Source organism: Nicotiana tabacum, chromosome 24 (assembly GCF_000715075.1).
Source record: "Nicotiana tabacum cultivar K326 chromosome 24, ASM71507v2, whole genome shotgun sequence".
NCBI lineage: Eukaryota > Viridiplantae > Streptophyta > Magnoliopsida > Solanales > Solanaceae > Nicotiana > Nicotiana tabacum.
The window spans coordinates 74741096-74760597 of NC_134103.1; the positions used below are offsets into that span (position 1 = coordinate 74741096).

The 19502-nt window shown below is 39.1% G+C and overlaps 1 protein-coding gene across 5 annotated transcripts; it reads right to left on the minus strand.

The window, feature by feature from the left end:
* Positions 1–8713: 8713 nt before the first annotated feature.
* On the minus strand, positions 8714–15549 carry LOC107759368 (uncharacterized). 5 transcript variants are annotated; one of them, XM_075247240.1, is made up of 5 exons: positions 15348–15538; positions 11989–12041; positions 11334–11540; positions 10468–10563; positions 8714–9590 (listed from the first exon to the last, which is right to left on the minus strand). In XM_075247240.1, the coding sequence occupies exons 3-5, from the start codon at positions 11456–11458 to the stop codon at positions 8975–8977; spliced, it is 837 nt and encodes a 278-aa protein (XP_075103341.1). In that variant the 5' UTR covers positions 11459–11540; positions 11989–12041; positions 15348–15538; the 3' UTR covers positions 8714–8974. The 5 variants fall into 5 exon arrangements, with proteins under 5 accessions (XP_075103341.1, XP_075103343.1, XP_075103342.1 ...); XM_075247242.1 differs by having other exon boundaries at positions 10468–10560; positions 15348–15537; XM_075247241.1 differs by lacking the exon at positions 11989–12041 and having other exon boundaries at positions 10468–10560; positions 15348–15549.
* Between the last annotated feature and the right edge of the window lie 3953 nt (positions 15550–19502).

Here is a 19502-nt window from a genome sequence, read left to right on the forward strand (position 1 = left end):
GAACAAATTGGTCAAGAAGGACCTGGTTCGTGGCCTGCCTAAGTCAAGCTTCAAAAATCACAAGGTGTGTGATGCATGAGTAAAAGAAAAGCAATCCAGGTCCTCCTTCAAGCCCAGAAAGGAAGTCAGCACCTCAAGGACTCTTGATCTTCTCCATATGGCTCTTTGTGGACCTATGAGGGTGCCAAGTAAAGGAGGAAAGAAGTACATATTTGTTATAGTAGATGACTATTCTAGATTTAGCTGGACCTTGTTCCTCAGAACCAAGGATGAAACTTTTTTCGTGTTTGCTGCTTTTGTAAAGAAGATCCAAGTGAAGATGAGCCATAATGTTGTGTGTATAAGATCTGATCATGTCACAAAGTTTGACAATGCAAAATTCGATAAATTCTTTGCTGAAAATGGCATAAGTCATAATTTTTCAGCTCCAAGAACACCTCAACAAAATGGTGTTGTGGAGAGGAAAAATAGGACTCTTGAAGACATGGCAAGGACAATGTTAATTGACAGTGGCATTGCAAAAAGCTTCTGGGCATAAGCAGTTAACACTGCATGCTACTTGGTGAACAGGTGCATGATCAGGTCCCTCCTGAACAAAACCCCATATGAACTGTTGAAAGGGAGGAAACCCAAGCTAACACATTTAAGAACATTTGGATGCAAATGCTTTGTTCTCAACAATGGCAAAGAAGCACTTGGAAAATTTGATGCCAAAAATGATGAACGAATCTTTCTGGGCTATTCATCACAAAGCAAAGCCCACAAAGTCTACAACAAAAGAACTCAATGTGTTGAGGAAAGCATACATGTGATCTTTAATGAATCACACCACTTATGTGGGAAAGATTCACATGATAAGATCGATCAAGACGGAGAGCAGTCAATGGTTCCTGGTGAAGTCATTGATATGGCAAATGGAAATGCCGACATGATGTGTCACGTCAAGGAATCAAATGAAGATGGTGCAGCTGTATCTCAAACTGATGCAGAGGAACCTGGTCCCTCAATCACAATAACTGAAGCTGAGAATAGAGTTGTTGATGATGTGCAAGGAACCCCAGATGCTGAGCTGAGAAGCGGGACTCATGTTAACAATGGATCACATTCAGAAGAACCTGGATCCTCTCACAATGAGATTCAGGTATCTAACTGGAAGCACAAAAGTTCACACCCTCTTCAAAATATGATCACTCCTCTCGACTCAGGGATTCAAACTAGATCAAAGTCAAGAAACACACTTGCCTTCTCGGCCTTTCTTTCTCAAATTGAGCCTAAAAATATCAAGGAAGCATTGAAAGATGCTGACTGGATTACTGCTATGAAAGATGAACTCCATCAATTTGAGAGGAACAACGTATGGCACCTGGTTCCTCAACCTGCTAACAGAACTGTTATAGGAACTAGGTGGGTATTCAGAGACAAACTTGATGAGTTTGGAAATACAACAAGGAACAAGGCAAGGCTACTAGTTCAAGGCTACAATCAAGAAGAAGGGATTGACTATGATGAAACTTTTTCTCCAGTTGCTCGAATGGAAGCCATCAGAATCCCCATTGCCTTTGCATCTCATATGGAATTCAAATTGTTCCAAATGGATGTCAAAAATGCATTTCTGAATGGCTTTCTAAAAGAAGAAGTCTTCGACAAGCAACCACCTGAATTCGAATGTCATGAGTATCCTGAGCATATATTCAAACTTGACAAAGCTTTGTATGGGCTGAAGCAGGCTCCTCGTGCTTGGTATGAAAGGTTATCCAAATTCCTCCTAGAAAATGGATTTACAAGAGGAAAAATCGACAATACCCTATTTATGAAGAAACGGGGGAGGAACCTGCTCATTGTGCAATTATATGTTGACGACATCATCTTTGGTGCAACAAATGACTCTATGTGTAAAGAATTTGCAAAGCTCATGGGCAGCGAGTTTGAAATGAGTATGATGGGGGAATTGAATTTCTTCTTGAGTCTGCAAGTTAAGCAAACTCCTAAAGGGACAATGATAAGTCAGCAGAAGTATATCAAAGAGCTTCTAAAGAGATTTGAGATGGAAAGTTCAAAAATCATTGATACTCCTATTGCTACCGCCACTCGTCTTGACATGGATGAACCGGGTTCTCCTGTGAATGAGACCATGTACAGAGGTATCATTGGGTCACTCATGTATCTCACAGCAAGTAGAACAAATATCGTATTCAGCATAGGATTATGTGGTAGGTTTCAATCCAAAGGAATCTCATCTGAAGGCTGTCAAGAGAATTCTAAGATATCTCAAAGGAACACAGGACCTGGTTCTCTACTACCCTTCAGGAGACAATTTTGACTTGATTGGATATGCTGACGCTGATTATGCTGGTTATCTGGTGGATAGAAAAAATACCTCTGGCATGGCACATTTTCTAGGACCATGCCTAATTTTATGGGGTACGAGGAAATAAAACTCAATGGCTCTTTCAACTGTAGAAGCTGAATATGTGGCAGTTGCTTCTTGCTGTATTTAATTGCTGTGGATCAAGCAGCAGTATTGCGTGTCATTACTATGTGATAAGACTAGTGCTCTCAACATGGCAAATAATCCAGTCCAGCACAAGAGAACGAAGCACATTAATGTACGACATCATTTTCTCAGAGACAATGTTGAAAAGGGTCTTATCTGCATGAAGTTTTGCAGCACATAAGACCAAATGGTAGATATCTTCACCAAAGCACTGAGTAGAGAGCAATTCGAAAAGAATCAACTGGGACTAGGGTTGATAAAGTCAAGTTGATCACCTTGTCCCTCAATGATTGGCTATGAAATAAATGAACAGGTAAAACAGCTAAAAAGTATTTTCTGGCAAGTTCTAACTCATTTCTATACCGTTATAGGTACACACACATGGCAATTACAGAGCAACCAAGAAGCTAGTGGCACTGCGTGTTGGTAAAAGGATGAGGCTCACATTTACAAAACTTGTCAGGGAACCTGGTTCCCTTGACACAGGTTAGTAGTTTCTTTGTACTCTCATACACAACTCTTTAACAGCTGAGAAAGTGCCACGTCATTAAAATTTGAGTTTCTCTTTTTACCCTTCTTTAGAATCCAAACGTCGTACCCATTACTAATCGACCCGTCTACCCAGAAAATTAATACCCATTTCCAACCGGTTCCTCACCCTGTTTAAATAAACCCAAACGATGTCTCTATAACCATTGTTCATATCAAAATCCAAAATCTCCCTTTTTCTCTCAACAACCAAATACTTCATTTCTTTATGTTCTTACTACAAATCCCTACCATGTCTGAGAATCTAGAAGCCTCAAATATTCCAGGTGTCGTCCCCACTGTGTCTTCATCTCACGAAGCATAGGCGACAAAGTCTAAGTCCCACATGCCACCAAGTCCAAACCCCATACAAGATTCTCAACCACCCTCTACTTTTTCTCCAGCCTAATCAAGTTCAGGTTCTCATCGGAGTCGCAAACCTCCGAACCCAAAGAGGTTTGTGGTTGTAACCTCTCCTTCTGCCTTGTCAGAAACAATGGCTAAATGTGACACAGTAGAGGGAGAAGAAACTCAAGAAGTCTCCAGTCTGCAAATAGAAGAGAGCTCTGAGGCCCAACAGAGTGTGGTTCGTGATTGTAAAGAATCAGCACCAAGCCTTGATTTGAATGTTGCCAACCCTACATATAATATCTCTCCTGAGTCTACCTTAGGGTTAAATGAACAAAAATCCATAGAAGATATATTATTAATAGCCGCTGAGGGAGTCGTGGTCGGCGGTTGTGAGGAGGTTAATGATACTGTTGGGTGTCAGGGGGAAGGTGAAGGCTATCCGGAAGAGAGTAGGGAACTGGTGCCCTTTGAAAATATAGCACCTGATAGTACTACTGGGGAAACTCATGAGGGACATGTTCCCTCTGCTCAAGAGGAGCCCTCTTCTCAAGAGGAGCCCTCTGCTCCTACTTGGGATGAAACTCCCTGCTCTACAAAAGAGCCCCATGTCAGTACTGATCCTGCTCCCTCCCCTCACTTTGATGCTGAGCCACTAAACTTTGTCATTCTTGAGATGAGATCTCTATCTGAAGAGGAAAATAGTAAGGAAGACTATGATGATATGCATGTAGCAAGCTTCATTGCTGCTCGAAGTAAGAAAGGAGTTCCCGGTGCACCTACTCTTAAAAGACCCACTACTAGGTTGTAAAAGAGGGAGGCTCTTGAGTCTGCTAAAGAAAAGCAGAGAAGAGAATAAAATGAGGAGGTTAGTGAAAGGGGGAAAGCTGGTGAATGAAGAGGAAGTGCCTACGGCACTTATTATTGATATTGATGACGAGGTGACTGAGGAACCCGGTTCCTTAACTCGTAAGTCCTCGAAGAAACCTACAGTTCCAAAACCTAGGAGAGAATCATCTGTGAGCATGATGGAGGCTAGCAATGTTGAAGTAGAAAAGTTTGGGGAGAAGGTAGCTGAAGATTCTGGTGAGAAAGTGTCTGAAAAGTCTGGTGACAAGGTGCCTGAGAAATTGTCTGAGAAATCTGCAGAGAAAGGGAAGAGTGTGAGAAAATCTATGAAAAGGAAGGCAGGTGTCAATGAGAAACCTGGTTCCTCCAAGAAAACCAGGGTGGGTGTGGCCAAGGATGAAGGAGGAGTAAACCTGAGACACCAGAAGGTGCTGTGGGGCAGAACAATTGCCCCTGATATTCTTGACATGACAGGGATGTGTCAACTGGTTAATATTTGTGAATTTCAACAGTGGACACATTTGTTCACTACTGAGAGCCCTAAGGTGTATGATGCGGAGGTGCGCAGTTTCTATGCTGATATGTTCACTGTAGAAGATGACAACACATGCCTGAAGGTGCATGGTGTTGATTTTGTGATGGATGAGGTTGTGCTGGAAACAATTTTGGGAGTGCCTACTGGCTTCATATCATCCATTGAGGGGACTTGCTCTTCAAACTTTAGAAATGCCATTTTGAAGGTGATTCAGTACAGCATGGGGGGACGGGTACAAAAGAAGGCCCTCCTTCTAGTGTACCAATTGTTGTTCGAGATGGTGAACAAGATTTTGCTCTCACGCGCAGAAAGGCATTCTATTACGTCACGAGCAGACTTGTTCCTCATAGAAGCACTGGATACCTACTCCACTATCAATCTGTCGGGTATCATGATTGAGCACATGAAGAAAATGACAGATTTTAAGGATAGTAATCATGGGCTGCCTTGCGAGTTCTTACTCATTAAGGTATTTGAGTTCTTCAAAGTGCCTTTTGGAAAGGCTACAGTGGTACTCGCAAGTAGACCTTCTCCAAGACTAACTTAGAAGAGTGTGAGTGTATCGATAAGAAAGGAGGGGTTGGCATCAATTTCACTATCTCTCAACTGATTGAAGCTCAGAACATTGCCAATGAAGAGATAAGGAAGTTGATGGCATGGAATGTCATTCTTGAGGGACAGCTTAATCAGGCCCAGGAGTCACCTAGTTCCAGCAGTTCACAAGGCGCAGAGGTTACCCGTCTGACCAAGGAAAATGTTGATCTCAGGAAACAGGTCGAGGACCTGAAGGAGAGGTTTCTTAATGAGTAAGTGTCAGCAAATGCTCGAATGGATATCCTTGTTAGAGCCCTTGCCTCTTCATCGCTGCCTCCCTCATCCAGTGCTCCTTAAAATCGTTCCCTTCCCAGTGTCCAGTTCAAGTTGTCTGCCATCTGTTTTGGTCCTTTTATTTTACTGTGTTCAGTGATTGGTACTTTTTAAGTTATTTTATTTTGTGAATGACTGTGTAACAAATGGTACTATGCATGCTATACTCTTATGCTCTGTTTTTATCCATGTTTGTGCGCACACATGTGGCATGAGTTAACCATGCTAGACAAGGGGGAACAAGTTCAGGGGGAATACAGGACATATTGTGGTACATCGGTTCTTTGGCTCTCGGGGGGAACTTCTATTACAAGTTTGTCATCATCAAAAAGGGAGAAATTGATAAGTTATGTGCATTGTTATGTTTTGATGATCTAACAAACTTAATGATGAGAACCAGATGGGGAACCTGTTACACATCCTCAAAGTGCTCAAGAACAACAAGTATCAAATCAGACACAAGTTCCAACAATCAGAGTCAAAGAGATGACAGGAGGAACAAATGGACATCAGTTCCCTTGCTGACTGTACCAATCAACTGTTCACAGCTGTAAAGTTGCTGTAACTGTTCCTCTGCACACACTCGCAACAGTGTGACCAGTGCAGTAGCCACCTCCTAGGACATGACTTGTATCGGATATTACTTTCATCATCCAAGTGATATCACTTGTGTAATATTAACATGAAGCAAAGTGAAAACAACACACTTGCACATTCAAGAATTGATCAAGCTTTCTCTCAAGTGTGTTTCCAAATTGCAAGTGACATTCAGGGCTTCAAGAACAGAGAAACATCATAACGAAGGACCATTTTCCTACATTGAGTTATTACATGGCCCTAGTTATGTTGTACCTTTGTTAAAGTGATTTGCTTGTAATTCCTACTTAGCTTAGCTAGACGCATTGTGTGGGAAACCTTTTGTAAAATCATAAACCTCGTGTTTGTATCCTGACTAGAGCTAGTCGAGTTGTGAGCTTTGTAATAGAGTTATTACAAAGAGGCTTGTAATAGAGTTATTACAAGTGAGTGAGGGGTTAAGGGTTTAATTCCTAGGTTACAGTAGGTTGTAATCTGAACTTGCTCGGTTATTGAAGTTGAAATCCTACGAGTATAGGTCATGGTTTTTAATCCCCGTGAGTTGGGAGTTTTCTACGTAAAACTCCAATGTGTCATTTACTTATCTCTTTATGTGTGTTCTGTGGGAACTGATAGAGAACCCGATTCTCTATACAGTTTGGTGGACCCTAAGTTTCTATCACCCACTTTGTAAAAAAGTTTGCAAGCCTACCCACTTTACGATCAACTTCAGACTTATCGGGTCTGAAGTTAAAAAAAATTAGTCTGAAGTGCAATGCACTTAAGGCCAATTAAGTCTAAAGTGTAAAAATTGCACTTAAGATGCACTAAAGGCCAAATAGGTCTGAAGTAATAAATATTTTCATGCACTTAAGGTCGGAGAGGTCTGAAGTGAAAAAATTGCACTTCAGATGCACTTACGGTCAGATAGGTCTGAACTAAAAAAATTACACTTCAGATGCACTTAAGGCCAAATAGGTCTGAAGTGCAACCAATGGTTTCATGCACTTAAGGCCAAATAAGTGTGAAGTGAAAAAATTGCAGTTCAGATGCACTTAAGGCCAAATAGGACTGAAGTGCAACAAACGTTTTCATGTACTTAAGGCCAAATAGACCTGAAGTACAAATTGCCTAGAAATAAAAATTTATTTTTCGAATTTTAACAATCCAATATATGATTTAACACCTAAATCTACTCTAAATGAGCTCAAATTTGAAACATAACTTCCAAATATCATCAAGAACAAACTTCAATCATCAATTTGTCAAAACAATAATAAATCTAACGAACTCATTTTGCAATTAAGAAAAAGAAGAAGAAGAAACCCTAAGCAATGGTAAAAAATAAAGCGCTACAACAGCTCACTACTGTAAAATATCATAAACTACATTTAAATATGTTCACAAATACCATATAAAATCACTGTCACCCGAAGAAAAGAAGAAGAAGAAGGAGGAGGAGGAGGAGGAGGAGGATAAAAATGCCTGAAGTTGTTTAACTTTGGGTACTAGTTAAAAAAATTTAAAAAGTGGGTACGGCTTAATGGGGGCGACCAAATAAGGCACCCCGCATAATTTTTATGAAATTTCTGACTTCACTGCTGATTGAGGCCACCCTACGTTGTGTGGCTTGGTAACATCTCTATGTTTGTTGGCGTCTCCTGTAATTAATGGTCATGGTTCTGTTTCAGCAGTGGCTGATCCAATTAAGGGTTCGCGAGTTCGATGGAAATGTTGTAGTTACATGAGAGAAAAAACAAGTGTAGGTAGAAATATACATTATTGAACTCTCTCAACTAAGAATTCATGTGTCTAAATTCTAGATCCGCCGTTAAATTTCTGGAGATGGGTTGACGTTAATTCCCATGTTACATCCAGTTACAGCTCATACTTGTAGTACAAACACCTAAACTTATGCGAAAAATAATACTATTTCTTCTTAGCTTGCTTAACCAATTCGTTTCTCCGAAAACAAAAAAGGAAATAACTGTCAACAGCAACATAACCGCCTTCGCCTGAAACACTAGCAAGATAATCTCCCATAGACTGATAGAAGGGGAAGAAGAAAATTCCATTTCCCTTGTATTTTACTCTAGTCCTGGTTGCTGGTAAGTTAACTTACTGAGAGCAAAGAGTGGCAAATAAACAGAAACTGTTAATTTTTTGTTGGGTATTTAATCTTAGTCCCAAAACTCATAGCAGAAGTTCGTGCCCTAGGAATGACCACTCGAAACAGAGTATTGACAGTTAGAAGATACTACGGTATATCGCACCAATTCGTGTCCCCAGCTATCATATTTGTAATGCTTATATTAGCAACAAGAAGCAGCTATTTTTGAGAAATTACCTCAAACAGATTCTAGCATTGACTCAACAGTGCACTCCTAGGTGAATAAGCAATAACCTCCAACAAGGTCAGACCAGCAAATCACTCAAGAGTTAATGATATCCTAACCAAAAATAACAAGCAAGAGCCTAAACCCAGGGCTGTCTGACATAAAAATTAACAGCACAAATACCAAGAAAAACCAATGCCCTCATCTTTCCATTAGCTAGCAGAATCACCAAATAAAAATGTGCCTCGCTATAGTTTACATCAATCCATGTTCTAAATAATAGTTTCATCATATCCAGTCAAAAGATATAAAGACGCAAATCAAAATAACTAGTTCCAAAATTCCGATATTCTAAAGTAAATGTCAATCCCAATTCAAAGAGGAAAGAAGAAGAAGATATCATCAATAGTCCCCCTATTGATATGGCATGTCTTTTATCCGTCAGTACCTCCTAGGAAAACGGTCCATAAACCTTCCAGAGGGGTGGTCCATAAACCTTCCCGAAGGGCGGTCCATAAACCTTCCCGAGGGGTGGTCCATAAACCTTCCAGAGGGGCACTCATAAGCTAGGTGTCCTCTTCCCCCACAGTTGTGACAGATCATCAATGGCATGCAATCTCGACTCATGTGGCCCACTTGCTGGCAGTTTCGACATACAATGTCCCTATATCCTCCTCCCCCACCAACAGGGCGAGCTCCACCACCCCTCTCTTCAAGAGCACCGGCCTTGGGGCAACCTCTCGCCATATGACCGGATATATTACATAGGTTGCACACAGGATCATTTTGACAATCACGTGCCAGGTGACCAGTCTTCCTACAATTTTTGCATGCCTTGTCATTGGTGCAGTCGACTGCAATATGGCCTTGCTTGAAGCAGTTATTGCACAGCTTCAGGTCACCAGGAGGCAGTGGAGGAGCCGCGCAGTCTCTAGCACGGTGTCCTGCCTTTCCACAAGTGTGGCAGATTCCTTCATTTGGACAATCTCCAGCCATGTGGCCTGGCTCTCGGCAATTCCAACAAAGAGATTTTGTGGTACACTCGGAAGCAATATGCCTGTTTAAGTTTTGGAGGCAAAGTCAAAATTAAAGAAGTAATAAATATAACTTGTTCTACCAACATTACTGACCCTAAATTTCGGGCACAAACATGCGTGAAAGCACTGATAGAATAGAACAACTACACCTTCTCAACAAAAGATACATGAAAGAATAAGTAATACATGTATTAGGAAAGCCAAAGAAGGAAGTCATTTTATCAAGCAACTTGTAAACACCAGCAGCATGTTGCACATACACTTCCCTTTAAGACAACACTCTTTAAGACAACACTCAAGCTCGAGTCTGGACATTGCCAGTTACCAAGTAAACTAACTTGTATTTGTTTACTGTTTAATGTTTATATTAGTGATCCTGTGTAAGCAACTACTATATACTGGCAGTTCTAATATACTTGCTAAATTTGATTGTTTGATTGTTTGGGTACTTTTAGAAGCTAAGTACTAAAAATTACATATTATTAGTATTTCATTTCAATATGTTGCTTCCTTGCGATGTGAGTGTCTTCAGTTTTCAGCAAAGCATGTTCGGTTCTGTGTACTAGGTTTCAGGATATCCCCCTTAGTTACCTGTAAGCTAAAAACTATTCAGTGTGCTGCACTTAAGTTAAGGGATATCAGGGTATCTTGCCCCTTAGTACCTATATCAAATATTAAGTTCCGTGCGTTGTATACTGGAAGAAAGTGATGCAAATAAATGAAACATGCAAACAATAAAGAATGACAATATAGCAGCGCCATTAGCAACTTCTGTGATTCAACTTTAATCTGTTGCACAACTGTTTCTCCGAGTAAGTAAATGCAATAGTAATGCTTATGCTTTCCGGTTGGACGGGAAACAAGTAGTTAATTAACACAGAATATTGTAATACTTACCCTGGGAGACCACAGTTGTGACATATGGCAACATTAGGGCACTCCCGAGCAAAATGGCCGGGGCGCTTGCAGTTCTTGCAGAGACCACTCTCACTGCTTAAAACATAAACAAGTAATAACAGAAACCATGAGAAAAAGAAGAAACCTTTCCACCAAAGAGCCAAAAATTGTACACTCCGGATGTTAGAGAGAGTCAAAGAGCAGGTAAAATAGCATACTCCAAGAAATCTGTGTATTAAAATAATTCTTTTTGTTTCCACATTCCTTCTGAACTCATTGAGGAATGTATGCAAATGAAACGTGAGGTATGAGGTCAAAATAGATAGGCTAGATTTTATTAGACTCTGGCTGCATAAGATCCATAACTTCACTAGCAAAACAAAGCAAAATAGTGCTTTAACAAAGAACAATTTTTTTTTTAAATGAGAAACCTCATTATTGAACAAAATCCATTTCAACTGATCAGAAAATGTAACAGTTCAAGGTATAAAAGATTTGAGCTTAATAAGTCCAGGTATTTAACATAAAAGGCACTAATCAGTAGGGATACTGATCATCCCAATTTCACACTTGAGCATTTGAGTCTTATGGAAGTCTAACATTGGACTGCCAAATCAGTTTCCAAACAGCCACGTCAAAGCGTAGTCTAATTATTAGTCTAACAATTACAGAACAGCATTACACACGTACAGGGAAATATCTTGAGCATAAGTGTAAATTCAGTTCAACACTCCAAACATGCATATCAAAACACCCATATAATAATTAGCCTCCATCCAAGTCGAACAGACCCAGATCTCTTTGCTCCCACCAACAGGTGCTAGAATGAGAATAGCTAAACATACAAATGATTAAAACCAGAGAACCTGAAACCCCGACGTGACTCCCGTCTATATGGTGCATCACGGTGGGAGAACCGTTGTGTACGGATTTTGCGATCCACTGGGCTCCTGCTTCGGCTCCTGCTTCGGCTTCTGCTGCCAGATCTCATATTCAAAACCAACACAAACAGAACCACCAATTAACGACCAGCTAAAATATCACCACTCCACCACCCAGCTGCTGCCTCCTCCCTGTCCACCACAACCACACATCCAAGACCACATCAGTCCAAATAAACCTTAACTGTACTCCTTTCTTTCATTTTAAATACCAAATTCCAACACCACTACAGAGATATTATTCAATATACAAGCATCAAAAGCTTGTTGATTCAGGAAACATCATCTCCAGCTACATCCTCCTAAATATAGAGCATATCTCTTGTGACAAACACATGCCAGCACCACCACACAATCATTAACTACTACTTGTCATACAACAGCTGACAATTGATTCCCAACTCAAAGACATATGGAGATGGTTTCCTTAGCTGACAGAAAGCTCAAATGAGTGTTGATAGAAGCAAAACCTTTTACCAGAAACAGCAAGTATTTTTGGAGTATAAACAAGTTAAGATCAATAATATGTCATGGAAATTAGAGTTGTGAAACTAAACTTTTTATTTTCTCAATAAAATACCATTATCCTTCCTTTTCTTTTATAAATCAAATGCCATTTTCCTTCTGGTCCAGCTGCAATACACAAACAACAACATGGTCACAAGAATTAAAACAGAAGCATATTTGCCACATATGGGCCCTTCAGATTGGTAATAATAACTAAAAACTTCGGTGTCCAGCCAAAACCCAGTCTCAATGAATAGCTCCTGAAATTCCTTTATTTTCCATTAACCCTAATCCCATGTGATAATGCTACTACTCTCTCCGTTTCATTTTATGTGTCTTAGTTTGACTGGGTACAAGTTTAAGAATGTAAAGACTTTTGAATCTTGTGGTCTTAAACTAAAGGTGTGTATAACATGCTAAAAATACCCTTGAATATGGCCTTAAACTTCCCGTGCCTTTCCTATAAGGGAGCATCATTGAGGGTAAAATGGGAATGCTGAAATTAAAAACGTTAAATATAGAAAGGTGAAACTCTTTTAAACATATTAAAAGGGAAAGCAAAACACATAAATTGAAACGGGTTACAAGTTTTGATCTGCTAGTCTATGCCCTTTATTTTTGGAGATTAGCACCTGATAGTGTTTGCCTTGCTCACCAGGTATCATTAAATTCAAAGGATATCAGCCCGAGTTAAGCTGATACCATTCATGGAGAGCTACTGATAGAAAGGAAATGAAACCACTACTAAAAGCAAGCATCAAGAAATTCAGCACGATTTACCATAGAGGCATCACAGAAGTTTGTGGATCCCCATTTTTTTTTTAATAACCGTGGTGTCCGGGCCAGCTTGCGCGCACCTCGACTAATTCCACGGATACCTGCCACCTCCCACCAGCAACAGGTACCAGGTAACTCTATCCACATCTTAACATATAACAGCTCATAAATCAACTATCCGCAACAGCACCATTCTCACCCACGTACTTTTCTTCTAATGATGCTATACAAAGGTTGCCACAGTTTTATAAAACTTTCCATACACCCTAGCCCTCTCACTTCAAAGAGACATCAGACAACACCTTGACTTAACATCAGCACAAGCGCATACAGAATGGAGATAGTGTAAGGCACCAGATTCCTACCCTTGGATATCTGCTGCTACCACTGCGTACATTCTTTAATAACAAAGCTCTCCGCAACTATATCTTCTCTTAACTTGAAAGGCAACTATATCTTCTCTTAACTTGAAAGGCTATCTGACTGAACCCATTGCTCTTATTCTTCTTTATTCTTTTTTCTTTTTAAATGAGATATAGAATGGATCCATTACATCAATCATATATCGGTTTGCAGAGTTCCCTTTCTATTTCTTTTTGTTTGTTTCTGTTTTGAAAAGTTGAAGATACCGGGTCAGCACATGACCCTTTCTATTTCGGATAATTATATATATCTCACTACTTTTTTCCTTTTCTTGCCGAAGAAAAAAGTCACTCTCTCTATCTTCAATCTGATAGTCCCATTCAATTTCTAATGGTCAATTATCAGAGTGTGACTGGCAGTAAATAATTTGCTTCCCAAATATAGAAGTTAAAAATTTAGACGTACCTGAAAAAATAACACACAAACTACAAAGTTCTGCATTTCAAGTTTATTGAAACAATAATAAAATAAAACGAATACAAAAGTCTTAAGCAAAATATGACTTTGTTGGACCGCAGGAAAATGTTCAATATTACTGAGTAAATACATATACTTTAACTTAAAAAGGGACTTTTCTGAATTCAGAATTCAGGAGGAAGCTTCATGGTACAGATTCAAGTCATGTTCCCAGCTACAAGTAGTAAGCATTTTCATCATGCAGCTAACCGATAACTTCCCAATGCATCCCCATTTACATCCTTTCCCAATCCTATCATCTTCAATATTCGTATCACAATTCCTCCTTACTCTAGTCTATCAATATCTTCACATGAATCGCACCCACAAGGTATATGATCACCATAACCCACTGGCCAATAACAACTACGCCTCAATCCTAAACAAGTTGGGATCAACACCATAACCCATTGGTCTAAAGAATTAAATATACTCTGCAATTTCATTCAACACTCCTTCCTCGGAAAATGAAGAGCAACAGAAAAAAAAAGTTCTTTGCCTTGTGCGTATGCCAGGCCGGAGATGTTAAACAGGATTTCAGATTCAACTTCAGCCTTCACCTTTAGCTTCAAAAGTCCTCTTTTATTATTTTATCTTTTTTTGTTGGGGGGGAAGAGATAAAGAGTGGGATAAGACCGGGTATGTTGTTGTTGTTGGAGGAAGAGATAAAGACCTTCAATATATTCAGATATCTTCAATTCATTCACCAAAAAATTAATTGGAATCCATAAGCAGAATCGTAAAACAGCTCATATCCACCCACCGATGCTTCACAGTCAGAGAGCAATGATCCACGCATTAGAACACAAAATTCTCTCAGCTTCTCAATTAACCATTAGTACTTTCTACCTATTCAAAAGTAACAACGAAGTTCACTTCTTCTTGCTCCAAAAAATTTTGGACAGGAAACCACTATGCAAGACAAATCATTAGAAACCCACAAAACTGTAGAACTATTAGGAATGGATGAAGAAAATGTGGGGGGAAAGTTTGCTGCATCCAAGGGTGTAGCTTACTGATCAATGAAGTGGGAAGAGAACCGTGAGGTCTCAGGTTCAAATCCTAGCCGAAACAAAAATGATACTAGGTGATTTCCTCCCATCTTCCTAAGCCTTGGTAGACAGAATTACTCGGTACCTGCGTATGAGCTGGCCCGGACACCACTGTCGTAAAACAACAACAACAACAACTCAGTATAATCCCACTAGTGGGGTCTGAGGAGTGTAGTGTGTACATAGACCTTACCCCTAGCCTGAGGTAGAGAGGCTGTTTCCGATAGACCCTCGGCTCCTTCCCTCCAAGAACTCCACCTTGCTCTTGGGGTACTCCAACTCACAACCTCCTGGTTGGAAGTGGAGGGTGTTCACTTCTTGTAGTAAAAAATGAACAATAATTCCGAATAAAGATCTACTTCCAAGTGCTAAGTATTCAAGTCAATATTTATGTCCCAACATGAACGAAAAAAATCTGAATTAAGAACGTCTCCAGCTACAATAACCAATGAAACCTAAATCAATCAACCAACTAAGCTTTAATCCCCCAACTATGAATCCTCTATATAAATTCCACTTTTTCTCGCCCATTTCATTCCAGTACTGGTAAATAACCAAAAAAAAAAAAACTAGAAACACACAAAGACGTAACTGCCAAATGAAATTGAAAATGATGGTAAAGAACTTTAGCAGAGAAGATATAGTACAAGGTCATTCACTAAGAAGTAAAAATAAGCCCAAAATTAATTGCGTAGAAATACGATAGATAGAGAGAAGAATGAACCTGAAACAGCGAACGCTTGTTAGTGATAGATCCGGCGCTTAGGTGTAGGTTTAGGGATGCTGCAAATAGATATAGAGAGAGAGAAATAGAGCACGAGGGCAAAGGATGAGAATTACAAGAAAGAAGCAATAGATAAGGCGAGACGGAGAAATAGGTGTTGGCTGAATACAAGTAGTGCACCCCCTAAAATTAGGTCTCATACAGGTAGAGGTGTTAGGTTCCATTATCATTTTTATGTGTTAATAATCAATGAAAAAGAATAAGACTCAAATGAACATATAATTAAGTAAATAAATAAATATTTTTTCTAATGCCTAGTTTTTAAATGACATAATCATACACCTTAATATTATTTCAGGAATAGATATTTCAAAGATTACCAATAAATTGTTATAATATGTAACGCTTCAGATCATACTAATTTTTATGATTAAGTTACTTATTTATTAAACTGATATAAATATTTGATACCAATAAGTTTTTATCGTATGCTTTGGCTGGCTTTGATGCGAGATTTGGCATTTGATTCGAAATTTTCGAAAAATGATTTGCACCCTCATCCTTTCAGGAGATACTTTTGTTTTATATTTCAATATTATGTGATAAATATGGTTATTTTAATAGGATATTTATGAACGTCCTTTGGACTCTGAAATCTGAATAGGAATTTGCCTAGTGTGCACGGTACGCACTTCTAAGATTCAATAACGATAAAATGAAGTGCCAATAATATTAGTAATACAATTTTATTAGCAAATGATTTGCTTGCGTGGCTCATAAAAGGGTATAAACCACCACAACTAGCATGGGCGGCTCAAGGCCCAACCAAACAAAGCCGAATGTTTTATTTTCTCACCATAAAATTTGAGGCCCCAAACACTATAACTTAACAGTTTTATGACTTAAAATTTCTTTTAGGAATTATTGAAATAGGTTAGAGTGAGAAACTCTCCCGTAACCTCCGTATATTCGGCTTAGGTATGAATGTGTTAAATGAGTAGTAATATTATATTTTGGACATGTGAAGTTCTATCAGTATGAGTATGGGTGGAAATAGTTATTTTAGAATCAAGACTAGGAGTGAGGTGTATAAGATTCGATAAAATCGACAAAGTTTATAAAAGGTCTGTCTTGCAGTAGGATGTAGTAAAAATGTGTGAGGAATTTGGAAAAACTCAAACACTAAAGTTGTAGCCCTTTGAAATAGCTTTCCAACGATATATTGTGGAGCCCTAGCGGATCTCTGTACAAAAAGTTATGTATGTTTTACAGAGCAATGCGTAATATGCGCGCCCGGATGGTCCCGTGCGCGGCCGCGCACTTGTGGAAGTGTTACTTCCTTTTTGCGCGTTAGGTGCGTGGTTGGGCCTTCAAGTGCGCGGGAGCACACCCGGGAGGTCATTTTTAAAGCCCTACTTCGTCCCCCACACCCCAAAACACAAAAACTTGCTCTAGAAAAGGAAGCTCTCAAGAACCTACCCTCCCCCAAGGTCCCTCCACCATCCAAGGTAAGTTCTAATAGTGATTCTAAGTTGATTTCAATTCTCCAATACCTTATTAACATGGGTAAAACCTTCAAATCATTAGATATTCGATTGGAACATCGTGGTTGAGAAAGAAACCCTAGAACTCGAATTCAAGAGGATTTTGAACGTCAAAAAAGGTAATATCTTCACCCTTTACTTGATTATAGTATTGGATTAATGACTATAGAATCTAGTTCATGAGATATGAGTTGATGAGTTTGATAGAAAAGCATGAACGGTTATGAATTTGGGTTGTTGGTTGTTGATTATTGATTATGGGTGTTGTTTATCTTATGGGTGATGAACAATGATATTGATTTGAGATTTTAGAATTTACCTAGGAGCAAGAGAATGGGTTGTTGGGTATAGAAATACCATTAATGAGGGCTATGAAGCTTTATACTCACCAAGTGTTTGATAAAATGCCTAAGTGACCAAAACATGAGTATTATTGCTAATATGGAATCCCTTTGACTTGAATTGATATAGATTAAAGTTGAAAGGGTTGGCGAATGTTGTATTATGCTCAAGAGCAGGAAGTTAAGGTATGTAAGGCTAACTCTCTATCTTTGGGAATATTAATGATTCTCCCTACATTACGTTTCTTTTACAACGTTACTAATTGTCTCAGAAATATAGTTAAGCTGAGTTCCTTGAATAGTTGTAGAACTTCTATTCTCTAGCTTCGCAACTCGTTCATGACTTTCATTCTGAAGGTTGTGAGCTCAGTGTGTAATAAATATAGACTTGGTTTGATGCCCATGAGTCTTAGTCTAGATTACTCAGCATGTAATAAACAATTGAAGTTTCAGATTTCATAATCTGTTCAAGAATACATGTCTCAGTCTAGTCCTATTTAGAATTCCAGTATCATGTAACTCAATATGATTCAGTATTTCAGTATCACATATTGCAGTATGATTTTCAGTTCCAGAATTTAAATCCCTGAATGTTGAACACATGTAATTGGGCCTAAGGCCGTAGTTTATGTTTTATGCATGTTTGGTCCCGAGGCCGCGGTTAATGCTTTATACATCTTTGGGCCTGAGGCCGCAGTTATGTATACGTATACTTAGGCCTGAGACCGCAGTTTGTGCACATATATATTGGGCCTGAGGCCGCAGTTTATTTATTCAGATAAACATGTTGTTCATCATTCAGAAGAGGGAGTATTCATATCCTTACTTACTTTGTTCAGTTATGAGTTATCAATTATCATTTCAGTTATCAGTTATCTTTGTAGTTTCAGCTTCTGCACTTATCATTTCAGTTAGTTATCTGTTCTCTATTATCAGCTCAGTTTCAGTTTCAGCATTTACAGTTCTTTCTTCTAGTTGCTTTACATACTAGTGCAATTCAAATGTACTGACGTCCCTTTTGCCTGGGGCCTGCATCTAACGATACAAGTAGTGATTTACAGGTTGACGATTCAGAGCGCTAGGATTCTCGTATCAGCTATTTGATGCGCCTTAGTTCTTTTGGGGCATTATCATTACTTTAGAGTCTTTCAGTATTTTCAGACAGTCAGTGTTTTTAGTACTTCATTAGAGGCTTCTAGACTAGAGTAACAGTTAGACAGAGTCGCAAGCTTTTCATGTTAAGCAATATTTGCTACAGATATGTTCCAGAATTATATTAGTGTTTCGCCTTTTGATTTATATCATTCAAACTTTCAGTATATCAGCATGTGCTAGTTTATCTTCCGCATTCAGTATGTTATGATATCACATGTTGATTCAGCCAGCCAGTTAGTTTGCTTAGTCACATGTAGTCAGGCACCGGGTGCCGTGTTACGTCCAGGCCTAGGTTCGGGGCATGACAAAGTTTGGTATCAGAGTACTAGGTTCAAGTGTCCTAGGGAGTTTATGAATCTGTGTCCAGTGGAGTTTCTTTTATATGTGTGTGCCGGCCACGTATATAAATGGTTAACTACCAAGACATTCAGGATTGTCTCATTTCTTTCTACTCTAGATCGTGCCATGAAGCTTAGAGCAATAGGTAACCTTCTCTTCCTATCAAATTCCAGACGTATCGAATGCCTAAGCGACGGGCAGGAAAAACTCAAGGTCCTAGAGGGAATGATTGCCCATTTGGGTATAATTATGGAGTATAGGTTGGTAACAAATGAGACTTGAGAGGATGTTAAAAGTGGAATGCAATGGGTAGTAGTACATATTAGAACATAACCTTATCAGAAAGTACAAAAACAGTTATTATGTTTTATGGTTATCAGCTTACCTCAGCTACCAGTTATACAACCTTTCAGTTAGCAGGTTTATGATTATTCAGTACGCCAGTATTCAGTTATTTAGTTACCAGATCTCCAATTTTCAGTGCGTCCAAATTCCGGTGACTTGTGAGTATATAGTGATTCATATGGGTGCTAAAAGAAAATGCATGTAATAGTGATTATTGCGAAATCTTCGCATATTTCCGGTCTGGATTAAGACCCAAGACTCACCGGACGGTGCATGAAGTGATTTATCAGATAATGGTATACTCTGAAGGACGAGTTTGTGTATGGTAGTGTAACCATATGTGTTTTACCTTATGAAACAATTTCATTTTTAATTCTTGGAAATGGAGCCACATGTTAGAGAATGATAGTTTAGATGTCAAACCCCATGGT

What these genes read in the sequence shown, in the direction of transcription:
- LOC107759368 (XM_075247238.1), bottom strand. Translation starts at nt 11,458, where the DNA reads ATGAGATCTGGCAGCAGAAGCCGAAGCAGGAGCCGAAGCAGGAGCCCA. An exon ending in GAGTCACGTCGGGGTTTCAG is followed by an intron (nt 10,564 to 11,333) that starts GTTCTCTGGTTT and finishes TTATGTTTTAAG; the next exon opens with CAGTGAGAGTGGTCTCTGCA. An exon ending in CACAACTGTGGTCTCCCAGG is followed by an intron (nt 9,591 to 10,467) that starts GTAAGTATTACA and finishes AAACTTAAACAG; the next exon opens with GCATATTGCTTCCGAGTGTA.